The sequence below is a fragment of the Phocoena sinus genome, chromosome 3, assembly GCF_008692025.1.
Source record: "Phocoena sinus isolate mPhoSin1 chromosome 3, mPhoSin1.pri, whole genome shotgun sequence".
Lineage (NCBI taxonomy): Eukaryota > Metazoa > Chordata > Mammalia > Artiodactyla > Phocoenidae > Phocoena > Phocoena sinus.
The window spans coordinates 7,167,108-7,190,459 of record NC_045765.1 but is presented as its reverse complement, the minus strand read 5'-3'; the positions used below and the strand labels follow the sequence as shown (position 1 = coordinate 7,190,459).

The 23,352-nt window shown below is 57.8% G+C and overlaps 3 protein-coding genes across 7 annotated transcripts; all 3 read left to right on the top strand.

The window, feature by feature from the left end:
- The first annotated feature begins 21 nt into the window (after positions 1 to 21).
- RAVER1 (ribonucleoprotein, PTB binding 1) lies at positions 22 to 13,958 on the top strand. 3 transcript variants are annotated; one of them, XM_032626270.1, is made up of 14 exons: positions 22 to 404; positions 1,971 to 2,037; positions 3,625 to 4,094; positions 7,830 to 8,021; positions 8,141 to 8,270; positions 8,605 to 8,699; positions 9,508 to 9,595; positions 9,942 to 10,153; positions 10,249 to 10,342; positions 10,418 to 10,542; positions 11,318 to 11,392; positions 11,860 to 12,000; positions 12,388 to 12,471; positions 12,559 to 13,958. In XM_032626270.1, exons 1-14 carry the CDS (start codon positions 135 to 137, stop codon positions 12,703 to 12,705), a joined length of 2,190 nt encoding a protein of 729 aa, XP_032482161.1. In that variant the 5' UTR covers positions 22 to 134; the 3' UTR covers positions 12,706 to 13,958. The 3 variants fall into 3 exon arrangements, with proteins under 3 accessions (XP_032482161.1, XP_032482162.1, XP_032482160.1); XM_032626271.1 differs by having other exon boundaries at positions 10,508 to 10,542; positions 12,559 to 12,809; XM_032626269.1 differs by having other exon boundaries at positions 10,249 to 10,542; positions 12,559 to 12,809.
- On the top strand, positions 13,912 to 18,536 carry FDX2 (ferredoxin 2). Of its 3 annotated transcripts, none has more exons than XM_032626278.1 (5): positions 13,912 to 14,344; positions 14,432 to 14,486; positions 14,695 to 14,737; positions 17,822 to 17,909; positions 18,108 to 18,536. In XM_032626278.1, the coding sequence occupies exons 1-5, from the start codon at positions 13,944 to 13,946 to the stop codon at positions 18,262 to 18,264; spliced, it is 744 nt and encodes a 247-aa protein (XP_032482169.1). In that variant the 5' UTR covers positions 13,912 to 13,943; the 3' UTR covers positions 18,265 to 18,536. The 3 variants fall into 3 exon arrangements, with proteins under 3 accessions (XP_032482169.1, XP_032482168.1, XP_032482170.1); XM_032626279.1 differs by having other exon boundaries at positions 14,105 to 14,344; positions 14,695 to 14,801; XM_032626277.1 differs by having other exon boundaries at positions 13,912 to 14,486.
- Positions 18,537 to 19,026: 490 nt separating this feature from the next.
- Positions 19,027 to 21,413, top strand: ZGLP1 (zinc finger GATA like protein 1). Its single transcript, XM_032625528.1, has 5 exons — positions 19,027 to 19,163; positions 19,368 to 19,787; positions 20,583 to 20,668; positions 21,024 to 21,117; positions 21,284 to 21,413. Exons 1-5 carry the CDS (start codon positions 19,027 to 19,029, stop codon positions 21,411 to 21,413), a joined length of 867 nt encoding a protein of 288 aa, XP_032481419.1.
- Positions 21,414 to 23,352: the final 1,939 nt, after the last annotated feature.

Sequence of the window (23,352 nt, the reverse complement as noted above, 5' to 3'; positions counted from 1 at the left end):
GGGCGGAGCCTGTAGCGCCCAGACGCGGCGTGAACTCTGAGAGGCGGGCGGGGCCTTATCCAATGGGCTGAGGGGTCGGGAAGGAGGCGGGGATTCTCTCGGCCAATCGGCGGACGCGCCCTCGTTGCCGCTCTATGCCGCTCCGCCTCGGCTCGCTGGTCCCAGAAGGCGCCGGGTTTCCCAAGATGGCGGCCGACGTGTCCGTTACTCACCGGCCCCCGCTGAGCCCGGAGGCTGGGGCCGAGGTTGAAGCTGGTGATGTCGCGGAGCGCCGGGCGCCCGAAGAAGAACTGCCGCCGCTAGATCCAGAGGAGATCCGGAAACGCCTGGAACACACCGAGCGCCAGTTCCGTAACCGCCGCAAGATACTGATCCGGGGCCTCCCGGGGGACGTGACCAACCAGGTGTGTGTGTGGGGGGGTGCCCTGTGGGAGCGTGGCGGGAAATACCACCGTGCGCGTGCGCGGGGGGAACCGGGCGACACCAACGCTCTGGCGGGGGGGCGTAGGCTGAGTCCAAGCGCGGGATCCACGCGGGGTCGGGAGAGACCAAGAGCGGGATGTGGGGGGTCGGAGATGGAGGGTGAAACCAACTTGATTGAGGGGACGTTGTTAGGGGCGACCACAGGCTTGGACTAAACCAAGTGATTGAAGGGGGCGGGGAATGGAAGGGGGCGGGCAGCTTTGGCCACGTTGGGGGATTGTGAATGGGCAGCCAGATTGGGACTGTGGAAACCGGGACGCCAGTTTCTTCCTGCTCTACCATGGAGTGGTGGGACCTCATATCCATCAGTTTCATGGTTGACGAGACTATGCCTTTTCCTAGCAAGCGTTTATTAACTCCTTTTAGAGGTAGATCCGGAAGTTATAGCAGCTTCTGGGGTCTTTTTTCCCCAAAAGCCTCGGGATTAATTTGGAAAAATGGAGTCTCCTCCTGTCCCCATGCCACAGACCTGCAGAAAAGGGGGTGGGGTGTTGTTCCACGTAGCCCCCACTTGGATGATCTGGCCAAGGGTGCTCTTCTGTTGGGGCCAAATGGGGCAGGACTTCCCAGTGCTCTTTGAACCCAGGAAGATTGCATCTGGTCTGCCCTGCCCATCAGCGATGGAATGGGTTCTTTGTTCCTGCTGTGGAGAATCTCTGGTCTCTGGCCCACCAACACACCTGCCATTGGCTCTCTCTGCCCATGGGTGGTCACATGGCTGGTGGGGCCCTAGGAGTGTTGGGAGGAGTGTGACTTGGGGACAGACCTGGGGCAGGCGCCCCTAAGCATAGTCTGGTTTGTTTCTAGAGTCAGCCATCCTCCTAGTGCCCACCATCTCTCAGCTGGGAACACGCTGTCTCTCCTGCAGGGTGCACAGTGTGTCTGGCACAAGCAGGCCCCAGAGCCTCGCCTCCATAGCTGGCTTGCAAGAAGGCAGCCCTGCCAGTAGGAGGGAATGGGGAGGCACGTGAAGCCACACAATGTGGGCTTATTAAGTACACAGGGTCCCCAGTCACGTACCCATGGGTGGCATTCCCACTGCTGCCCTGACCAACTGCATGACCTGTGACAATTTTCTTCACCTTTCTGAGCCTCAGTTTCCACATGTACAAAATGGATTTGTTAATACTTGATTTGCAAGGTTGTTGGAAAGAGTCAGTCTTGAAAGCTGAGGTTCAGATGGGTTAAACAACTTCCCTGTGGGTGTACGCAGAGCTGGGACTTGAACTCAGACACACCTGACTCTCTAATAAGAGTGTGTTTTGTTGGTGAAAAACATGGGATCTGCAGCTAACCTCTGAATCCCAGCTCTGCCAGGTATGGCCTCAATGGCCTTGGGCAAGTAGATGCTCTGAGACTCAGTTTCCTCCTTTGTAAAATGGGGATGGTAATTGACCTGCCCTCATAGCTGGTCCACGTGAAGGTGGCACTGGGTTGCTCCCTTCAGCCTTCGGTGATTCCCTGTCCTTTGGCTTCTGTCTCCACAGGAGGTGCACGACCTGCTCGGCGACTATGAGCTCAAGTATTGCTTTGTGGACAAATACAAAGGGACAGGTTTGTGGGACTGTGGGGTGGGCTAGGGGCAGGGGATGACAGCCCCTGAAGCTGGGAGAATCTTGGCCCAGTGTCTCATGAACTTCAGGCCCAACATTCAGCAGTGATGGAGGGGATGTGGACCAGAAGGAAGCCAAGAGAATGGAGGGGCACCAGTTGTTTTGGAGGACTTGCAGGAGAAGACCAGACAGGCGTGGGTGACTGGCCGGCCGGGGGGATGGCTTGGGAATGGGTACCCAGTGCCCAGGTATCTGCTGGGTAGCCTGGAAGAGGAAAATCAAGGATGCCCCACGATGGGCGCCCAAGATGAGGGACAGATTGGGGCAACGGTCTGTCCTGCGCTGGACCTAAGTTACATCTCTGCCGAAATGGCAGCCTCCCTCTGGCCTCTCTGCCTCCACGATTTTACTCCCCTGCTTGCCTTCCCCCAGACCGCCAGCTCTGATCTGACTGCAATCTGATCATACCTGGTCCTAACCCTGATCATTCTTCTCTCTTCTCAAAACCTGTCTGAGGCTCCTCCTAATACCACCTTGCCAGGATGTGCCTCAGCCTCGTCGTCTCCTCAGGTGCCTAAGGTTCCAGGCTGTTCCCTCTGCCACTGTTCCTAGCTGTCTCCTCTTCCATCCAGCTGGCGTCAGGCAGCTCCTCACAATGCCCTGAGCGCACCCCCCCCCCGCCCCATCATAGCACTGACCACCCTAGGCTGTCGCTGCCAGCCCACTCACCTGCCTCCTGCACGTGGCGGTCAGTTCTATGAGAGCGGGGACAGGTCTTGTTAGCCTTAGCCCACTACATGGGAGGCTCTCTGTGGGTGTCTGCGCCCACAAGGCATTGGGCCAGGTGTTAAACCAGCCAGGGCCTTTGCCTGTGAACTATAGCGTGGTTGAGAAGGAACTGAGGACTGGTGAGCCCTCGAGACCTAGCTGGTGGGCTGGAGTAGTGCTTAAGATCTTGGGCCCTGGAGGCAAATGGACCCGGGTTCTAGTCCTGGTCTGTCCTCACTCTATGGCCATAAGCAAGTGATTTACCCTTCTCAGCTTTGTTTTTCTCACCAGCAAATTGGACATGACCTGTTGGAGTTGGCCGTGAAGCCAAACGTATTAAAACACCTGAAAAACTGTGGGTGCCTGGGAGCCGGCCTGCCTGGGTTCAAGTCCAGGCACTTGGGCAGGGCACTGCTCTGGGCCCATTTCATTGCTGGAAAATTAGTGTTTGTGAGGAGTAAGTTATTCCCGTTTGACAGACGAGGAAATAGACCTCAAAGCAACTCAGGGGCTAGAGTTGAAACCCAGGCTCCAGTGACCACATGCTTAACCACTACCCTGTGTGTCACCCGAGTTACACATGTAGTTCTTAGGATGGGGCCAGGCTCCCAGTAGGTGAGCGTCACCGTGGGTTGCAAGGAGGTGCTGGCTATTGTTGCTCAAGGCTGGCGACTGTTCCATTCAGCTGGTGCCTGCGATGTCCTGGCTGTTCGGTGTTCTGAGGTCACATGTGGTTTGGAGGGAGGTCGGTGCGGGTGACCATGGGGTGGAGGGGCAGGCCCTCGGGGGCCCCACTGACCCACACTCCCTCCCACTGCAGCTTTCGTGACCCTACTGAATGGGGAGCAGGCCGAGGCCGCCATCAGCGCCTTCCACCAGAGCCGCCTGCGGGAGCGCGAGCTGTCGGTGCAGCTGCAGCCCACGGATGCCCTGCTGTGCGTGGCCAACCTGCCCCCCAGCCTCACGCAGCAGCAGTTCGAGGAGCTGGTGCGGCCCTTTGGCAGCCTGGAGCGCTGCTTCCTGGTCTACAGCGAGCGCACCGGCCACTCCAAGGGCTATGGCTTCGCCGAGTACATGAAGAAGGACTCGGCTGCCCGCGCCAAGTCGGACCTGCTGGGCAAGCCGCTGGGCCCACGCACCCTCTACGTGCACTGGACAGACGCCGGGCAGCTGACGCCCTCCCTGCTCCACTCCCGCTGCCTCTGTGTCGACCGCCTACCGCCCGGCTTCAGTGATGTGGATGCCTTGCGCCGGGCGCTCTCGGCCGTCCACACACCCACCTTCTGCCAGGTGAGCCCTGTGCCCAGTGCGGGGATCTCGGGGAGCAGATGCGAAGCCCAGAGCACCTCAGAGGGGCTCTTTGAGTCACCTGCTCTCTCCAGTCTCCTGGGTTCCATTTCAGTAAGGCAGCAGCGATGCCACTTTGAAGGGGCTTCTTGTTAGAAAGGCCACATGGTGCAGTGCGTGACAGCCCACCGAGGAGCCAGGTGGCTGGGCTTCAGATCCCCGCACACCCTCTGGCGACTTGCTTAACCTCCCCACTGTAAAATGTAGGCGAGGCTACCTTTGTTAAAAAAAAAAAAAAAAAAAATGGCTGTGAGGCCTGCTCACCCTGTGTTCACATCCACTTCTGCGCTCACGCCTCCTGGGTCCCAGGCCCCGGGCCCATCATCAAGGAGGCTACTCTGGAGGAGCCCACAGTCCATTTAAGCCTTGAGGTCAGGAAGTTGGACGTGGCCAGATCCCAGCCCTGCTCTGTGGCAAGTCACTCACTCTCTGAGTCTTGGTTTCCCTCCTCTATAAGAAGGGCTTCAATACTCATGCATTGGTTTAGCAAAACAAGCCCTGGTTCATTCTGGTCTCACTTTTTGGGCCCTTCTGTGAGGGTGTCTAGCCCCGTGACAGGCGCGGTGGGGCAAGAATAGGCCAGACCCAGCTCTCGGAGAGCTTCCAGGTGGTCGTGCCCACAGACTCCCAGGGTGGACATTCCTTCAGCACTCACTGGGCTTACCTGCAACCCCTCCATCCTGTAACAGCCTGGAGAGGCAGGTGTCATCCGCTTCTTCAGGTGGGGACACTGAGGCATGGAGAGGTCAGTTGACATGCCCCAGGACATATAGCCAGGGTGTGGCAGAGCCAGCATTGGAACCCCAGGCCACCTTGGAGGAGGCTGGTACTGGGCTCAGACCCCAGCTCTGTGGCCTTGGGTGTTGGTGCTGGGGAATTGGCGTTGGTAGGAGCCCCTCTCTTTGCTCACTGCTGCCTCTGCCGTGCACTTACTGTGTGCCAGGCCCTGGATGGGACTCAGGACACAGATGACATATACATATAGCTTAGCAGCCACCTCTTCTCGTGTGGAGATTGTAGGTCTGTGGCCAACTACAGGTTCTCTCTCTGGGCCTTGCTTTCCCCATCTCAAAATGGGTCTGGCCGTGCTCTGTGACTAGGTTATTGCAAACGGCTACTCACGCATTCCTCCACTTAGGCATTCACCAGATGTCTGTTGAGCACCTGCTGAGTCCCAGGCCTTGAGGAGACCGCCTCTGAGGAGCCCAGTCATGCTGGGCATCCTGGTTGAATGGAGGTTGGGCTTGGGAGTCAGGCAGGTTGAGGTGTGAGCCTCGGCCCCCCTATTTAGGAACCTTGTGGCCTTGATTGCTCTTTGACCCGTCTCTATTTGTCTGATGAGACGAGCGTGACTGTGAGAAGAAGCACATCCAGGCCTTGGTGCCGGGCCTGGCCAGAGGTGAAGGTGAAGTGCTCTCTAGAGGTGGGCTGAAGGCCCGAGCCTGCTCTGCCTGGGCACTCAGAGTGGGCGCTGGGCCCACGCCCACAGCCTCCCTGCCCCTGCTGAGCACACTGTTGAATCCCCACTGCTACCCTGCCAGGTGGGTCTAGTGGCTGGGCCCATCTTACAGATGAGGAAACTGAGGGCCATGTACGGGCACGTGCAGTGGCTTACGCGGGCTGGCCTGCCAGTAAGCGGTGGGCTGGGAGCCAAGATCAGGCAGCTGACCCTGGGGCCCCCGCTCTCAACTGGGTGCCCCCGCCTCCCACAATGGGAGTTTGCTGCCCATGTGTGGAGTGTTTTATTTTTGACATAATCAAGAGGAGATCGTGAAGGAAAGCCCACAGCAACCCAGTCCAGTTCACTTTGCCAGTTATCCACAGGCCAATTGACGTATCTTTTTTTATATGTATATATAATTTTTATTTATGTATTTACTGCCGTGCGGCATGTGGGATCCTAGTTCCCTGACCAGGGATCGAATCCATGCCCCCTGGAGAGGAAGCACAGAGCCACGACTGCTGGACCACAGGGAAGTCCCTGTGTATCTTAATTGCTTCATTTTACTGCAGAGTTGCTTAAAAATGTTTGAATGCTATGGGTGTGTATAAAGCAGGTGTCCCAAGACCCTGGGGTGTTATAAAAAGCCTGTTCAACTTGATTCGTTTTTATGAATGGGCAGTCCAGGCCCATTTCGAAATTTAGCATGTCCACAAGGGCCCTGCAGTGAAGACTCCCTCCTGGCTCTGCAGGGTCTTTTCCTACAACCCCTTCTCAGAGCAGTTTGTGTGTGTCCTTCCAGTGAGATTTTATTATGCATTTCAAATGGATATGTATATATGTTCCTGCACTCCCCTTTTCTTGACTCAAATATTGCCATGCCTGCATTGGTTTGACTTTATCTTGGGCGTCTTTCCATGTTCAGAAATGAGAGCTTTCTCATTTCTCCTGTAGCTGCGCCATATTCCATTTTATGGACTCTGTGCTATGTCCTACTGGCGGGCAGTGCATTGCCCCAAACCACACTGCAGTCATCCGTGCGGCATTCTGGACCCAAGAGGAACAGCACTGGTTCTCAGGACAGCCATTGCCGCGCCAAGGTGCCCAGTCATGTTGAGGGCTTCTGCCTGGCCTTGTCTGACCCCAGCTCCAGCTCTGTGGCCTGGGCAAGGGACTGCCCCTCTCTGAGCCTCAGTTACTTCACCTGCAAAGTGGGAGTGCTGAAACAGCGCCTGTGGCACCTGGCCCAAGGGCGCGCAGGGCCCAGCTGAGTGCTCTCACAGTATCTGCTCGCCCTGGGACAGCCCCGGCCCACAATTCCAGCGCCTACAACACCCTGAAAACCAAGAGTTTTGTTCCGAGTTGGGCAGGCTCACTGGGCAGCAAAGCCTGAGTTGAACTGACGTGGGGTCGTCTGTGGCCTTTGTCTTTGCATCTTGCTGCCGGGCTATTCACAAGCTTGATTTCCAGGGCGCCTCAGAACCCACTGCGGGTGACTGATACATAATACAGGGTGTGTGCGGCACCCTCCTTTCTCATCTCCCAAACAGCCTCAATCCTGGAACATATCTGGCCCCAGGGTCTGGAGAGGGGGCTGTGGGCCGGAAGTATCAAATGACTGCGTCAAGGGGGATGAAGGGGCCTCTCTGGCCTGCTCATGACCACATCCCTGTTCCCGCCACTCACTGGCTGTGTGACTCCACCCTCCAGCCCAGCACCACCAGCCTCAAACCCAAGCTTGGTGGCCACCGGCCTCACCACCAGGCTGTGTGCCCTTCCCAGCCCCACCTGCATCCTCGGCCTGAGGTCTGTGGCAGGGCTGCACTGCCGAGCCACCTGCTTCTTCTGCTGGCCCCTCCTCTTTGAGCCCTGCAGCATGTGCTCGGGAATCCCAGGCAAAGTCCCAAAGTGGCACTGGAGCAAGGCCTGGGGGAGTTGACCCATATGGAGTGGGTCGTGCCTCTGCCCTCCCACCAACAGTATGACCTTGGGCACGCTGACCTCTCTGAGCCTCAGTTGCCCCCTCTGAAAAATGGGCAGAATGTAGCATCCTGGGGCCATTCAGAAGATTCGATGAGCTAACGCTGAAACCAGGCACAGGACAGTGCAGGGCCCCGAGTCCATCCTCTCTGGGGGTCACTGTCATCAGGATCCTCATCTGGTCACCGTTGTCACTTCACATGATGGTGGTCACTGCCACCCAGGTGCTTATGACTGCCTCTGCCCCCACCCCCCAGCTGGCGTACGGCCAGGACGGGCAGCTGAAGGGCTTCGCCGTGCTGGAGTACGAGACGGCGGAGATGGCGGAAGAGGCACAGCAGCGGGCAGACGGCCTGGCCCTGGGGGGCAGCCACCTGCGCGTCTCCTTCTGCGCCCCTGGGCCCCCTGGCCGCAGCATGCTGGCTGCGCTCATTGCTGCCCAGGCCACGGTGAGCGTGTGCCAGAGGGAGGGTGCCCCAGAGGGTGGAGATGGGGGAGCCAGGGGACCAGGCGGGCACCCTCTGTGGCCAGGCAGGACCCTGAGCTGCTCCTCTGTTCCTTTCTGCAGGCCCTCAATCGGGGCAAAGGGCTCCTGCCCGAGCCCAGCATCCTGCAGCTGCTCAGCAACCTGGGGCCCTCCGCTTCCCTCCAGCTGCTGCTCAACCCCCTGCTCCACGGCGGCGCGGGTGGCAAGCAGGGTAAGGCAAGCAGGGGCCAAGTGTGCTCAGAACCGGGCACCTCCCGCAACCGTTCCCACCCGAGCTTCCAGTGACATGAGCCCATGCGCAGGGGCTGGGATGAGAGTGATGCTGCCCCGAGGGAGCTGGTGCCCTGAGCCCCTTGCAGGGGAGGCAGGGTGGTGGAGGGAGGGACCGTCCCCTCCTGGGGGACTCATCTCCCAGGCCCTTTTCTTTGGTTGTCGTTGCCCTCTGGCAGCTTCAGTTTCCTGCTCTCCACAGGCCTGGGGCTGTGTTTAATTGATGGGGGGGTTCCACCCGGGGCCCACCTCCCATTTTCTGGGTCTCCCCGTAGGCCTCCTGGGCGCACCCCCGGCCATGCCGCTGCTCAACGGGCCCGCCCTGTCCACAGCGCTGCTGCAGCTCGCCCTGCAGACCCAGAGTCAGAAGGTAACAGCCGGCCGTGGGCCACGGGCTCCCTCCTCACATCCCGCAGCCCCTCGTCATTCCGTTTCCAACACCACTTGTACCCACCAACGGGTGGTTCACCATCAGTGGGGCTGTGGACCATCAGACTGTGGCCCTGGGGCCCGTTATGGGGCCCGGCCTGTCGCAGGTGCTCAGGACTCAGGAAGTGATTCAGTCAAAGCTGAGGCTGCACAGGGGAGTAGAGGGGCCTCTCATCCCCACCCCCTCAACACACACACACACACACACACACTCACTCACTCTCACTGCCCTGTGTGGTTTGATTCACTGGGGCCAAGTCAGTGGTGCAGATGTGTCTGATGGTAACTGACAGAAGGTAAGGTTGTGTGTGGGCTTGGGCCGTGTGTGGCTAAGAGTGACTGAATCCACATGTGGCTGTCACACGCCATGTGCCTGAAGTCGACGTGGTGTTGTGCATGTTAAGACGCTGTGCTTCCGTGATAATCAGCAAGCGGGCTGGGTGTGAGATGGTGGGTGCCAAAGAAGGACTGTCACAGTGTAGATATTTCACAGGAATTGACAGTGTGGGCGACAGGCTCTGATCCGCTGCACATGGTCCGTGTTCCCTGGGTCTCCCCAGCACCTTGGGCAGGCCCTGGCATGCAGGAGGCCTCGGTCACCATCGGCTGGGTGGGTGATGGCCAGGCTATCACAGACATTGGGAGACACCCGGTGTGTCTGCCTGTGATTGGCTGTGGGCTGGAGTCTCGGTGTGCTGGGCATTGTGACCCACTGCCCTCGTCTCCAGCTGATTGTGCTCTGTCCCTAGAAACCCGGGATCCTGGGAGACTCTCCCCTAGGCACCCTCCAGTCCGGGGCCCAGCCGGCCAGCCCCCTCCTCGGGGAGCTGTCTGCAGGTAATGCAGACCCTGCTCCTTCCTGTCTCTGTGGGCCCCACCCCACTTCCCCTTCCTGGGCCCCTTTCCTCACTGGGCGTGGTAAATTCCCAGCTGTGCAGCTTTGGGCAAGTGACCTAACCCCTCTGGGTCTCAGTGTCCTCGCCTGTCAGTTGAGTGCGTGGGTGTGCACCTCCCTGGGGAGCCATGAACATCTGGGAGTTGATGCACTTTGAGGGCCCTGCTCAGTGTCCAGCACATAGTTGCCCCCCGGCTGCTAGCCCTGGTCCAAGCGGAGGCTGTAGGGCCCTGGGAGGAGGTGGCCTGTGTGGTCGGGCTGCTGACACCCTCCTCCTTCTCTCTGTAGGAGGGGGCCTGCCCCCGGAGCTGCCACCCCGGCGAGGGAAGCCACCACCCCTGCTGCCGCCACTGCTTGGCCCCTCTGGGGGTGACCGGGAACCCATGGGCCTGGGTCCCCCAGCACCCCAACTCACTCCACCCCCTGCTCCTGTGGGGCTTCGAGGCACTGGTCTCAGAGGCCTGCAGAAGGACAGTGGGCCTTTGCCAACGCCCACTGGGGTAAGGCCCTGCCTGCACCCAGCACCATTCCAGCCCCCTGCCTTGCGAGGGCCCCCCTGCCAGGGGCCCTCGTGAACCCGGCCCTCCTGCCACAGGTCTCGCTGCTGGGGGAGCCTCCCAAGGACTTCCGGATCCCCCTGAATCCCTACCTGAACCTACACAGCCTGCTCCCAGCCAGCAATCTGGCGGGTAAGGAGGCCCGGGGCTGGGGAGGCGCTGGGAGAAGCCGCCGCCCAGCTGAGGGCCCCCTGCCTAACCCCCCAGCCCCTGGAGGTGGTGGCAGCAGCAAAGCTTTCCAGCTCAAGTCCCGCCTGCTCAGCCCCCTCACCAGCGCCCGCCTGCCCCCCGATCCAGGGCTGCCCGACAGCTATGGCTTCGACTACCCCTCAGTAAGTACCTGGCCGCCCTGGGGGCAGCCCTCCCAAAGGCTGGCTGCTGTGGCCCTTTGTCCCTTGGGAGCAAGTCACTCTCCAAACCGACATTTCTCTAGTACTGATTGTGACAGGCCAAGCGTTAGGGAGACAGCGGGGAATGTGCTGGACACAGTCCCTGCCCTTAAGTCTCTTGTCTGTTTGTCTCTGCACATCATCAAACCCTGCTTCCTGTCAGTCAGTTTTTCTCTCCCGAGAGGCCTGCAGCCACACTTCTGCTTCTCCTTAGAGACAGGGCTCAGCCTCCGCTCTCTCTGTCCTTCTCCCCCTCCTCCCCTCTGTGATTCATGTCTCTGTCCCTGGAGAGCTGCTCTTTCTATGATTCCGACTTCCTCTAGGCCCGACGTTGCAGGCTGGCCACCTGTGTTGTGTTTGGCCCACAGTGGGTTTTTTAAAACATAACCGAAATAAATGCCAGTGCCAACATAAAAAAATCACAGGAGTTCACACAACCTGGATGCCCTGCTTGCCTTGAGAACTCCAAAGCCCTGGCTACATTGGGGCCACACACTCTCACAGCCCTCTGGGGTCCAGGTACAGTCACCCCCCTGGGACTGGGTACCTATTCTGTCTCATTGCCCCACCCTGCTGGCTGAGTTTGCCCCCATACGCTAGAGTTTGCCCTCTCCTGGAGGGGGCTGACTTCCCCGGTGACAGCTGTGCCATGGAATTGAATCAAGGGTGAGGTTGGTTACAGACCCCAACCCAACGTGCTTCTCCCACTTTCATTCAGGATGTGGGACCTCGGCGGCTCTTCTCCCACCCGCGGGAGCCAACCCTCGGGCCTCATGGACTCAGCCGACACAAAGTAAGAGCTGCCCTGTCCACCCTACCTCCTGGGTGTATCAGTTAGCTTTTGCTGCATAACAAGCAATTCCACCACTTTGTGACTTAGAACAGCAAATATTTTATTATTTTCTCACCATTCTGTGGGGTGGTGGGTGGGCAGTTCTTTGCAGTCACCTGGCAGTTCAGCTGGGGCTCAGCAGCAGTCCGTGGTGGCTTCCTTCATATAACTGGCAGTCAGTAGGCTGGGGAAGAGCCTCGGCTATAGTGATTTATCTGCTCCACATGGAGCTCATCCTCCAGCAGGCCCCCCAGTGCTCATGCATGTGGTTCCCTGGAGGAGGGTTCCCCAGAGGAGGAAGGGAGGGCAGGCCCCTCTGCTGACATTGTCACACCACTGTCGTATTGTCCAAAGCCCAGAGTTGTTTGGGGGACAGAAGGGGTGATACTGCAATGATCTGTCTTACTCAGCCAGCTCCCTTTCTGCAGATGTCCCCCCCACCCAGTGGCTTTGGCGAGCGGGGTGGCGGAGGTGGCAGTGGGCCCCTCTCCCACTTCTATTCGGGCTCACCCACTTCCTACTTCACCAGCGGCCTGCAGGCTGGCCTCAAGCAGAGCCACCCTAACAAGGTGAGGAGCCTTCCTGACTGAGCACGGGTCCCCAGGGACAGCCAGGATGCACGGGGCCCTGTGACCTTCAGCGCCAAGGCCAGGGTGGTGGCAGGGGTCAGTTTTGCTCAGGGCCGAGCTGAAACAAGCCATTCTCCCTGAGCCTGTGTGTCTTGTACCCAGTATTGCCCAGGCTTCTTGGCCTCTTACTTCCTCCCCCGGCAGTCCAGGGTGTGGGTGGTATAGCCTCAATCCACAGATGAAGAAACTGAGGCCCAGAGAGATGAAGTAATCTGACCCCAGTCTCATAGCTAGTAAGTGGCAGCAGCAAGATTTGAACCTGAAACCCTTGCCTCTGCTCTGGGGGCTGCTTGCTTTCCCATCCCACATCTCTCCCATTTCTCCCAGGCGGTCGGCTCCTCCCCACTGGGCTCTGGAGAAGGGCTCCTGGGCCTCGGCCCTGGGCCCAATGGCCACAGCCACTTGCTGAAGGTACGGGCGAGGGGTGGGGACACTCGGCTGGGGAGTGGTGGCCCCTGGGTGGCCCCTGACCCGCCACCCCTTCCCCTCTGTCTCCAGACCCCACTGGGTGGCCAGAAACGCAGCTTCGCCCACCTGCTGCCCTCACCCGAGCCTAGCCCAGAAGGCAGCTATGTGGGCCAGCACTCCCAGGGCCTTGGAGGCCACTACGCAGATTCCTACCTGAAGCGCAAGAGGATTTTCTAAGGGGCCAGTGCTGGAGATGCTCAAGGGCCTGCACCAAATCGCTTTTGGGTTTTCTGGTGTTTTGTCTTGTGTTATTTTTCTTTTTTTTTTTTTTTTCCTTTCGGTAATAGAAAAATTTCTGAAAGACTTTGCTGACCAACCAGCAGGAGCCCAAGGAATGTAGGGGCGTCTGGGAGCCACTCTGCACCTCTGGCCTGCTCCCAGTGTGGAAACTGCAGCCTTAAGAGGGAGAGGCCATGGCCTGCTCTCTCTCCCCACCCCTGTGTCCGCCTGTGTTCGTCTCTCTGGGAGTTCTCTCCTGCCTCGTCGCTCCTGTATCTTGGCCTTTCGAGTGCCTTGGAGGTTTCCCTGACCTCCCGTGAGGATCAGAGACTGTCCCCCTTTTTTAACTTTGACAGCTGACTTTGGTTTCCTTTTCTAATTTTTATTATTTTTTAAACAATCCAGGACGACCCCCAGCTCTGATTCCTTCAAGGCCCAGCGTGTCTGGGCCTCCATTCCACACTTTTCGGTTTGAGGTGGCTCAGCCCTTTTTTCTGTTTCCCACAACTGCTGCAGGCATGGCTGTCTCCTGCCCCTGCCTGCCCTCTCTGAGCTGTACTCCAGGTCCGGGTCCCCCGCCCCCTACCACAGCCCCCTCGCCTTCTGATGCCTTAAAAGCCAGGCTCCAGGCTCCAGGCCCCAGGCCCCGCTGGCCAGAGCCTCTCAGATGCTGAGCTCCGGAAGCTTGACTCAGGACCAAATGGCTCTGGCCTGGGGATTGGGCCCCTCTACCCACGGTCCCCCATCGTGGGGACAGTAGAAGGCCAAAGCCTTGGTCTTGGCAAACCAGTCCCACCAGCCCTCCTGCTCAGGCTTAGGTGCAGGGATGGGCTTTCTCTGCCAGCTTAAATTGGTCCCCCTGCTGTCCGTCTGTCAGGCATTGTGCATCTCACTGAGCCTCTGCTGTCTCCTCCATGTTGAAGATGAGCTCTGCCTCTTCATCCCCAGGCCAGATCACCCGGAGCTGGCCTCCCTTTGGCCCACTGCTAGAAAATTCAACAACATGCCAATAAGCTCTGCCCCTGCCCACCAGCAGGACATGTCAGCCTGAGGTGACCCTGGGCCCTGGTCCTGGCCGGCTGGGCCACCAGCTTCCCTCCCCTGACTCTGGGGGTCCACATCCACTCCGGGCCGGGGGGGTGTCCTCTCCCCAGTCTTCTCACACAGACCTTTGCTGAATTAAAGTTTGTAAGTAAATGGTTTTAAAGAAAGCAGACCTGGCTGGTTCTTGGGATAACAATGGGCCTGGTGGGAGGTCTGGGAAAGCCCTGCAGGTCTTGGTGCAGCCGAGCCTGCCCGGCTCCTCACTCTGGCAGCCTCCTCCTGGACTCACTTATGTCGTACGCCGCCACGCAAAAATGTCGGCGCTTATGTTCGGGCAATTACGGGCCCATCTCTCTCGTGTGCGCCACGGCGCGTACTTAGTCTCTGGGTCACATGATGCCTGTCATGGCCGCCTCCGTGGCCTGGGGAGGCGTGAATGCTGGGTTCCTGCTGCGGGCGGCCAGGGGTGCCTGGTGGTGCCGACCCGGGGGCTTTTGGGGGTCCGGGGAGGCGGCGGCGGCGCCTGCGACAGCCAAGAAGTTCCGGGCGACAGGTACCTGGGGCGCTTCGGACGGGCAGCGTTAACCTATTGGACGCCGGCCGGGCGCGGCATGGCTGCTCACCCAACCGTGTTTTCTAGGCTCGCGCCCGGCGGGGGAGGAAGAAGCCGGCGGCCCCGAGCGGCCCGGGGACGTGTGAGTGTGGGAGCCAGGTCCCCCATTACTAATTTCACGAGGTTTCTCCGGTCCTCACTTTGCCCTGTAGCCTCATCCCTGGGTCCCCCTTCTGTATCACCCTAATCCCCTGTCCATCAAGCCCCAAACGCGACTCCCTAATCCTAGATTACACCTGGTCCCTGTGCCCATCATCCAGTTCGTCATCTGCACCCCGATCTGTCCCCAGGGTGAACGTGGTGTTCGTAGACCGGTCAGGCCAACGGATTCCGGTGAGCGGCAGAGTCGGGGACAATGTTCTCTACCTGGCCCAGCGCCATGGGGTGGATCTGGAAGGTGGGAGCCGGGCACAGGGAACTGGGGAGGCCCGTATTCATTCGTTAAAAAAAACCCATAAGTCAGATACGATTTTCCACTACTTAACCCTGCATGGCTTCCCACCAAACATGGGTAAACTTCAGACTCTTCACCACAGTCTCATTCCCTGCCTCTTAACCTTCATTCATTCAGCAGTTATTTATTGAGCATTTGCTAGAGGTTACGAAAACTCCTGCCCTCCAGGAGCTTGTATTCTCTTCCTTTTTCCTCCCTCTCTTCTAGCCACACTGGCTTTCTTGCTCTTCTTCAAACAGCCCAGTTCATGCCTGCCTCAAGGCCTTCGCATTTGCCGTTCCATCAGAAGTGCTTTCCCACCAGATCTTCTGGCTCCTTCTCATCCTTCAGGTCCCCATGTAAATGTCATCTTCCTGACAGTCTTGTCCCCCTCGGTCCAACTAAAGTCCCCATGCCCCGATAAATGTCATCTCAGTGTGTTTTATTCTCTACGTAGCACTTCTCATTGTTTTGTTTCCTTCTTTGCCATCTCTCCCCAGAATCAGATCAGAAACCCTGTTTGCCTTGTTCACACTTATCTGTTGCCTGTCATGGTATTTAGATGTAACAGGTATTAAATCAGTATTTGTTAGAGGAAATACAATAATAGCAGACATTACTTTAAGCCTGTTAACACATATTAACTGATTGAATCTATTCCATGAAAACTTTATGCAGGAGGGGAGAATATTATCCTATCTTATAGGTGAGGAAACTGAGCCTCAGGTTGAGCAGACCTGGTCCAAGTTCAAGTGGCAAAACTAGATTCAAGCAAACCCAGCCTATTTTAGCCACTAATCTGTGCTGCTCTTCTATGAATATTGAACACTTACTGTGTGCCAGGTAGCAATGTAAAAAACAGATAAGGCCCGTGTCATTTCACACCAATTTCAACCTAATAGGGACAATAATCCCATGCATAAACATGTAATTATATCATGAGCAACTGGGAAGAGCAATCTTTTAAAAAGTGTACAGGGGGCTTCCCTGGTGGCGCAGTGGTTGGGGGTCCGCCTGCCGATGCAGGGGACGGGGATTCGTGCCCCGGTCCGGGAGGATCCCACATGCCGCGGAGCGGCTGGGCCCGTGAGCCATGGCCGCTGGGCCTGCGCGTCCGGAGCCTGTGCTCCGCAACAGGAGAGGCCACAGCAGTGAGAGGCCTGCGTACTGCAAAAACAAAACCAAAAACAAAACCAAAAACAAACAAAAAAAAAGTGTACAGGGTTAGCTGTTGGGTGTATGTAATAGGGAGCTGATTTAATCATTAGACGGGGAGAGTTGTAGGAATGTGTGTGTGGGGCATGGGGGTCATAGCAAACCTACCTAAAGTTCTGTTCTGGAATCCAGTGATTGGCAGTTCACGACAGAGATTAGAACATGAATTTTCAAGGCAAGTGGCCTGTGTTCAGATTTTGCTGTTGCCAACTGTGTGACCGTGAGCAAGGTCCTTAGCATCTCTCGGCCTCATTTATAAAATGGGATAATTTAGTTCCTATCTCACCAGATTGCTGTGAGGATTAAACAGATCTCATGTGTAGTGTGTAGTACCTGGCATATAGTTGGTGTGCAGTGAGTAGCTGGGATGATTACATTAGATAATCTCTGTCTCATGGGGTAAGGACGCCAACGAGTTGGGAAAGAGGGCTGAGGAAGAGATGCCTGGGAACTACTGGCAGTTTCGAGGCCCAGACAGTTTCTTCCCCAGAGACTGGAAGGGTGGACAAATGAGTCACCATAGCTCACAGGGATGGTCTGCTGGTTCAGGAGGCTGCCTTGCAGCACCACCCTTATTATCCGACATGTCCGGAAGAGAAAAGAGAATTCTGTCCCGTTCACTTATAACAAGTATCTCTCGAGCATCTACAACCTGCCAGGCTCAGTGCTGAGTACAGAGAGAAGAGGGCAGGTTGACAGAGCACAGGTAAACCCAGAAATTATGATGGTAATTTCACACTGTGATAAATACTGTCCAGAAATTATTTAAGAGATAACAAGGGTCAGGGGAAGGACAAGAAATGGGGCACTTGGAGGACAGTTGAGTCCCCAGAGACAACAAGGATGTAGCCGTGGAAGGAGTGGAGAGAACAGCATTCCAGATCAAGAGTATGGAAGATGCAGAGGTCCGGTGGTGGGGATGAGCTTGGCATGGAGGAGTTGAGTGAGGGGGCCGGTGTGGCTGAAGTGGGTGAGTGCGGGGGTGGGAGCATCTCAAGGACTGAGTGAAGGAGTTTGGGTTTTATTCTAGCTATAAAAACCCTTTGGGGAAAAAAAAAAAAAAACCTTTGGAAGGCTTTAGGCCAGGAGGAACATTATTCCGGAGCACAGTTCCCTGTGATCAATCAGAAGGTTGGGAACGTGTCCAGGGGCAAGCAGGAAATCCCAGACTCTCCATCTTCCAATCCTTATTCCCTAACCCCTTCCCCTGCTGCAGCATTAGATGCGGAGTGAGCCGGTCCCTCCTTCAGCAGCAGCAGGGAAGCCCAGCACAGTGGCAGGGTCGCAGCAAGGGCCCACAGGCTACAGGAAACCTGCCTGGCCTGTCCCCTCTCAGCTACACTGAAGTCAGGTCCACGCTCATTAACGGTTCCAGGTATCCAGCCTGGTCCTCAGCCTGCTGGGGAGTTTGGGGGAAACCCCGGGCTTCCTTTTTCAAAAACTATGTGCAGGTCGGGAACAGCCAGCTAAGTCAATGACAGGGTGGGTGGAGGGTGCCCACAGTGGGCGTGCAGGCCCGGGAGGGAGAAATGAGGGTCGAGTGGTGAAACGAAGGGATTCTTGGGAATTCCCTGGTGGTCCAGCGGTTAAGACTTGGCTCTCACTGCCGTGGACCTGGGTTTGATCCCTGATCCCCAAGCCATGTGGTGTGGCCAAATAATAATAATAATAATAATAAAGAAACAAAGGGATTCTCCTTTATGTCCTTCACTGAATGGCACCTGCCTGACCACTCCCCTTACCAGTGCTCCCTCACTTGCTGCCCCCAGGAGCCTGTGAAGCCTCCCTGGCGTGCTCCACCTGCCACGTGTATGTGAGCGAGGACCACCTGGACCTTCTGCCTCCTCCTGACGAGAGGTGAGCAGGGGGGCCCCTCCCGGCTCTGAGCTGCAGGGCTTGGTTGCCGAGCCTTCGCGTTCCGGGTGTCCAGAGTTCCGCCTCGTCAGCAGCAGAGGGCAGCCCCAGCTTTTCTCCCTGCTCCTGCCGCTGGCAGGAGAGCTTCCTTTCTGGCCGCTCCCCCAGACCCATTAATAATCGCTGCCCACCTTGCTCCAGGGAGGACGACATGCTGGACATGGCCCCCCTCCTCCAAGAGAACTCCCGGCTGGGCTGCCAGATTGTGCTGACACCTGAGCTGGAAGGGGCTGAATTCACCCTGCCCAAGATCACCAGGAACTTCTACGTGGACGGCCACGTCCCCAAGCCCCACTGACACAGGCAGCTGGATGGTCCCAGACACTCACGGCCCCGGGGCCAGGACTGGAGGAATAGCCAAGTTGCCAGCCCCGCCCAGAGCACGGGACAGGCCCGGGAGAGATGGCGGAAGCAACCGGAAGGCCAGAACGCGTGCTTCAGAGAGATCCCACGTCCAGGCTCTGGTGGGGACGGGGCCCCTGCTGGGGCAGCCTCCCCCAAACCCCTGAAAATGGAGGTGTGGACAGGGGTGGAATCTAATCGGAGAGAGAATAAAACCGGCTCACAGACTTCCGGCATCTTGAGTGTCCTTGCGGGGGGGTGCGGGTGGGAGTACAGGCCCTGGGGTCTACAACTGCAACTTCCAGGCCTCCAGCTTTCCCCTCCCACGGTGGTCATGGGCCCGCGGGAAACTGAGAAAGAGGCCTCAGAGTGAGGGGTCCGCGAGCCTGAGGATCAGCGTGGCAAGGCCCCGCCCCTCAGCCGCGGAAGGATTTGGAGGGGTCCAGGCTGCTCTTGGCCGAAAGGGGTGATCAGGCCACCTAAGCAGGGTCGGAAGGGAGAGAGGGACGGAGGCTGGCCTGAGGGTGGAGGCTTCGAAGCCCGTGCGCAATATCGAAGGCCAGAGGAGCCCGATCCCACTGGCCCCGCCCCCCTCAGGTGGAGCTCCTTGCACCCAGGGCCAGAAGCGCCCCCGCCCCAAGCAGGTGGGGCTCATCGGGTGGGCCCGGCGTGGGCGGGGCCGGGCGAGATTTGGGAAGTGGGTAAGGGCTGGGGCACAATGGAGGCCGAGCCAACCCCGGACTTGTCGATGCTTCGAGAGCTGCTGGCGCCGCCCTGTCTGGACCCCGAACCGTCCCCGGAACTCGCCACCCAGCAGGCACCAAGGACCCCAGGATGCCTCAGACCCAGTGGCAGGTGCGTTAAGGAGCGGCCCCTTCCCCCAACCTGGCCCAGTGGTCAAGGGATCAGGACCTCTGGTTCCTGGGGTTACTCAGGGGTCAAAATGTTAGTTCCTGGTACTTACAAGGAAGAGGTCCCGGTCCCCAGGGATACTTGGAGTCAAATGGGAGTCAGAGGCTATACAGTTCTCCTTGCCCGCTGTGTCTGAGACTCATGTAGGTACCACCCAGGGAGTGGGGTGACCACACTGCCCCTTGTCCCCAGATCCTTCTGGCCTGCACACCAGGACTCGGTCACCGCCCTTCACTTCCTCCAAGAGACAGCAGAGGGGCTGGCCCAGCCTGCCACCTGGGACACTCAGGCCCTAGGGCCCTGCTGGGAGCCGAAGGCCCTGGAGACTCTGGGAGCCCTACCTCTGGCCAAGGATACCAAGAACATGCTGACCCCAATCAGCCAGCAGAGCCGCAGCCTGGGGCCCCGAGTGGCTCCCCCGGCCTCTTCAGCCCAGCCACAGAGGAGACCCCGGAAGCAGTCAAACCCCCAGCGGAGCGCCGAGAAAGTGGACCCCCAGTTCGAGGGAGTGACCCTGAAGTTTCAGATAAAGCCAGATTCCAGCCTACAGATCATACCCACCTACAGGTAGGGGCTGGCCTGAGCAAGGGCACCCTTTATGCAAGTAATAGTGGTAACAGTGCAGAGGCCCGGGGGCAGGTGCTCCCAGGAATGCTGTCATGGACTCCCACCTCAGCCCTGCCTTACAAATGGCCCCATCTCTGAGCGAGACCTCAGGCTGGTGTCAGTCCCTGTCCCTGCTGCTATGAGCCATCCAGGTCTGAGCCTGGGTCTCCTCCTAAGAGGCCTGACCATGCCCGGGGCTGCTGCTTCTGTTAGTTTTTCCAGCAATGATAGTAGCTACCGTTTGTCAGACATGATAACAGTAATAGAGGTAACAGGTAGCACTTGGTGTGTATGGGCTCGCTGAACCCCGTGAGGCCCACTTTACAGATGCAGAAACTAAGGCGCAGAGGATGAGATCTCTTGTCCTTGGTCACACGGCAAAGACGTGGGAGAGCTGAGCTTTCAACCTGGCAGGCTGAGGAATTCCCTGGCAGTCCAGTGGTTAAGACGTGGACTTTAACTGCCGTGGGCCAGGGTTCAATCCACAGTCGGGGAACTAAATTCCCACAAGCCGCACGTTGCAGCCAAAAAAAAAAAAAAAATAGCAAAACAAAACAAAAACAAACCTGGCAGGCTGGCCCCAGGCTTACTGTCTTTTCAAATGATTATGTCTGTGATATTAATGAGGTGCAAGGCCAGGCCTTTCAGACATCAGATGCCTCCTTGGGGGTTGCCTGATGGTAAATCTTCAGTTGGGGGCTATCTGGGACAGCATACAGACAGACCCTCGGTGCTAACACCTTGTCTACTCCCCAGCCTGGCCTGCAGCACCCGCTCTCAGGGTCCCCCACCAGGCCCTGCCAGAGTCCCAGAGGCCAACGCAAGAGGCAGCGAGGGTCTGGGTGAGTCCTGGAGACTTGAGAGCTATAAATACTTGGGGGGGGGTACAGTTTCATTTCTTCCTTGTCTTTCTCCGCATCCCGCTTCCCTATTTAGACCCATCCAGGAGGAGTCTCAGCATCCCCCTCCACTCAGGCTGAGTCACCCACACCCCCGGCTTCTTCCTCTGCTGAGCTTTGCCATCTGTCTCCCTTCTTGGCTTTCCCTCTGTCTTAGATCTGGCAACACCGGGGCTGGCCCGGAGCTGGGTGGGGCCTTCACAGAGACCCCACCCCCCCAAAATGCCCATCCCACACAGGCCTCCTGAGCTCGGACTCTTGGCCTCTGACCCTTGCCCTTTGGCCTCTTCCCTTTCAGGGCCCCGACGCTGTGCTTCCTGTAGGACCCAGAGGACCCCACTCTGGAGAGATGCCGAAGATGGGACCCCCCTCTGCAACGCCTGTGGTATCAGGTCCTCAGAATGGAGGAGGGATTTGGGGTGGGGTCCTTGCATCAGTCCATGCTTAGCCGGTGTGGGGTTTGGGGAAGAGAAAACACCCACCTCTTGGGGAACGTGGCTCACTCGTGGTGATTTCTGGGCCCCTGCTGAATGTTGGTTTCTTGCACCCCCATCCCAGGTACAAGAAATATGGCACCCGGTGCTCCAGCTGCTGGCTGGTGCCCAGGAAAAGTGTCCAGCCCAAGAGGCTGTGTGGCAGGTGTGGGGTGTTGCTGGGTCCCCACCCAGTCCCACCTCAGGAAGGGTAAGCCTTTCCTCACCCAGCCGAGCCTGTCCTGCCTCAGTTTCTCCAGGGGAAGAATGGGCTGAAGGCCTCCTAGGGGAAAGAATTGGGTCTTGAGGGGTGCAGCCTGCCTCCTCTCTGCCCCCTCCCCATTCAGAGACGCCAGGTGGAAGACCCAGGCCTCAGGCCCCAGAGCTCCTGGCTCACGGGGTCACTGGCCCCCTCCTTGGCCCCTGCTTCAGCCAGGCTTGGCTGGGCACCTCACCCCCTCAGGAAATGCTCATGGCTGTGAAACTCATATTGTTAATAGCAGTGACAATAAAGAGCAAAACTTCTCAGATAAAGGGCACTGTGACTTTGGGATCCCACCTTGCGCGCTCTCCCCCGCCTCTCCCCTGGCCCAGGAATGTGGGGAAGGGGTTTTCTCAGTGGTGTTCTGAGGTACACAGTCATGCAGACAGGCGCCACCTGGGAATTAGCCACATTCATTACAGCACCCCATACAGGGTGACAGCCACCACATGCTGAGACAGACAACGCGTTCAGAAAGATACACACAGTGGGACATCCCCGGGGGTCCAGTGGTTAAGACTCCCCGCTTCCACTGTAGGGGCACAGGTTCAATCCCTGGTCAGGGAACTAAGATCCCACATGCCTTGCAGCACGGCCAGAGACGCATCCGCAGACACATATGTGCCGACAATCACGAGACAGACCACACACAAGACAGCAAGACACTGACAGACGCACATCCACCAATAGACACACGTGTTGATGTACACACAGGACACATACACATGCACGATACAGACACACATGAAAGAAACATAGGTGGCACAAGTTGGCCCACGGTGATACACACACAAGTGGGCCCTTTATCTGGCAGCTCCACCCTTGCCTAGAGAATGTCTCCGTCCTGCATGCTTTCACACACCAATCCCTACTGTGTCCCCTCCTCCCTTTCAAGATCTCTCTAACCCCACCAAAGTGTGTCCCCAACCTGAAGCCAAAAGCCACATGGGAGACGCTTAGCTCTACCCCTGTTGCCAGGACACACAGGCCACCACTACTCACTGGGAGGGAGGGAGGGAGGAGGGGGGCATCAAGGATGGGTGAGATGCAGAGTGGGCAGGGGTGGTCCCTGCTGTGAGGGGTGAGTGAGGCCTGCAGGTCCACTGGCCCTGGGAAGGCGAGCCCCTCTGAGACCCCCTTTGACTCTCCTGAGTGAGCCTGTGGGGAAGGCTTGGGTCCAGATTCCTCAGCCCTCGGATCCCTGACTCATTCAGTACCCCCCTTGCTTGGCTCAAAACACCCTCCCCCAGGTCTCCCGTAGCTGCTGCCTTTCGCATCACTGGAGTGGGGGTGGGCTCTGCCCCAACACCACATCTTCAGAGACCCCTTCCTTGACCCCCCCCCAGCCTAAAATGGACACCCCCCCCTCCCACCCCACGTCAGGCTCTAGTTCAGCTCTTTGCTCATCTCTCTCTTAGAACCTACCAGAAGTTTCACCTCGCTACTGGTCCAGGGTTGTTTCATTCACATTCATCTCCCCTACTGGACCATGACTTCAGAGGTCCAAGGTCACCACCTCTCTGTTCTTGACCGTGATGTGCCCCCCACCACCACCACCAGCGCCCAGCATGGAGAAGCTCTTTGGGGAGAGACACAGCACACGAGGGTCTCAGACTGTGTGTCTACAAACCCCTGGCTGTTTTTATCGACGTAGTCAACATTTATTGACCAACCACTGTGTGCCAGGTCCCAATGAGGCACTCAGTTATGAATGGAACAAAGATCCCTAGCAAAGCCAATATTCGAGGGTGACAGGAAACAGGTATTCAGTAAGTATCTAATAGAATGTCAAGTAGTGATCATGCTACAGAGAAAATAAAGTATGTAAGGAGGTGAGGAGTTGGGCTGCTACCGTGTTCTCAGGGAAAGCCTCTCTGAGCAGGTGTGACCTT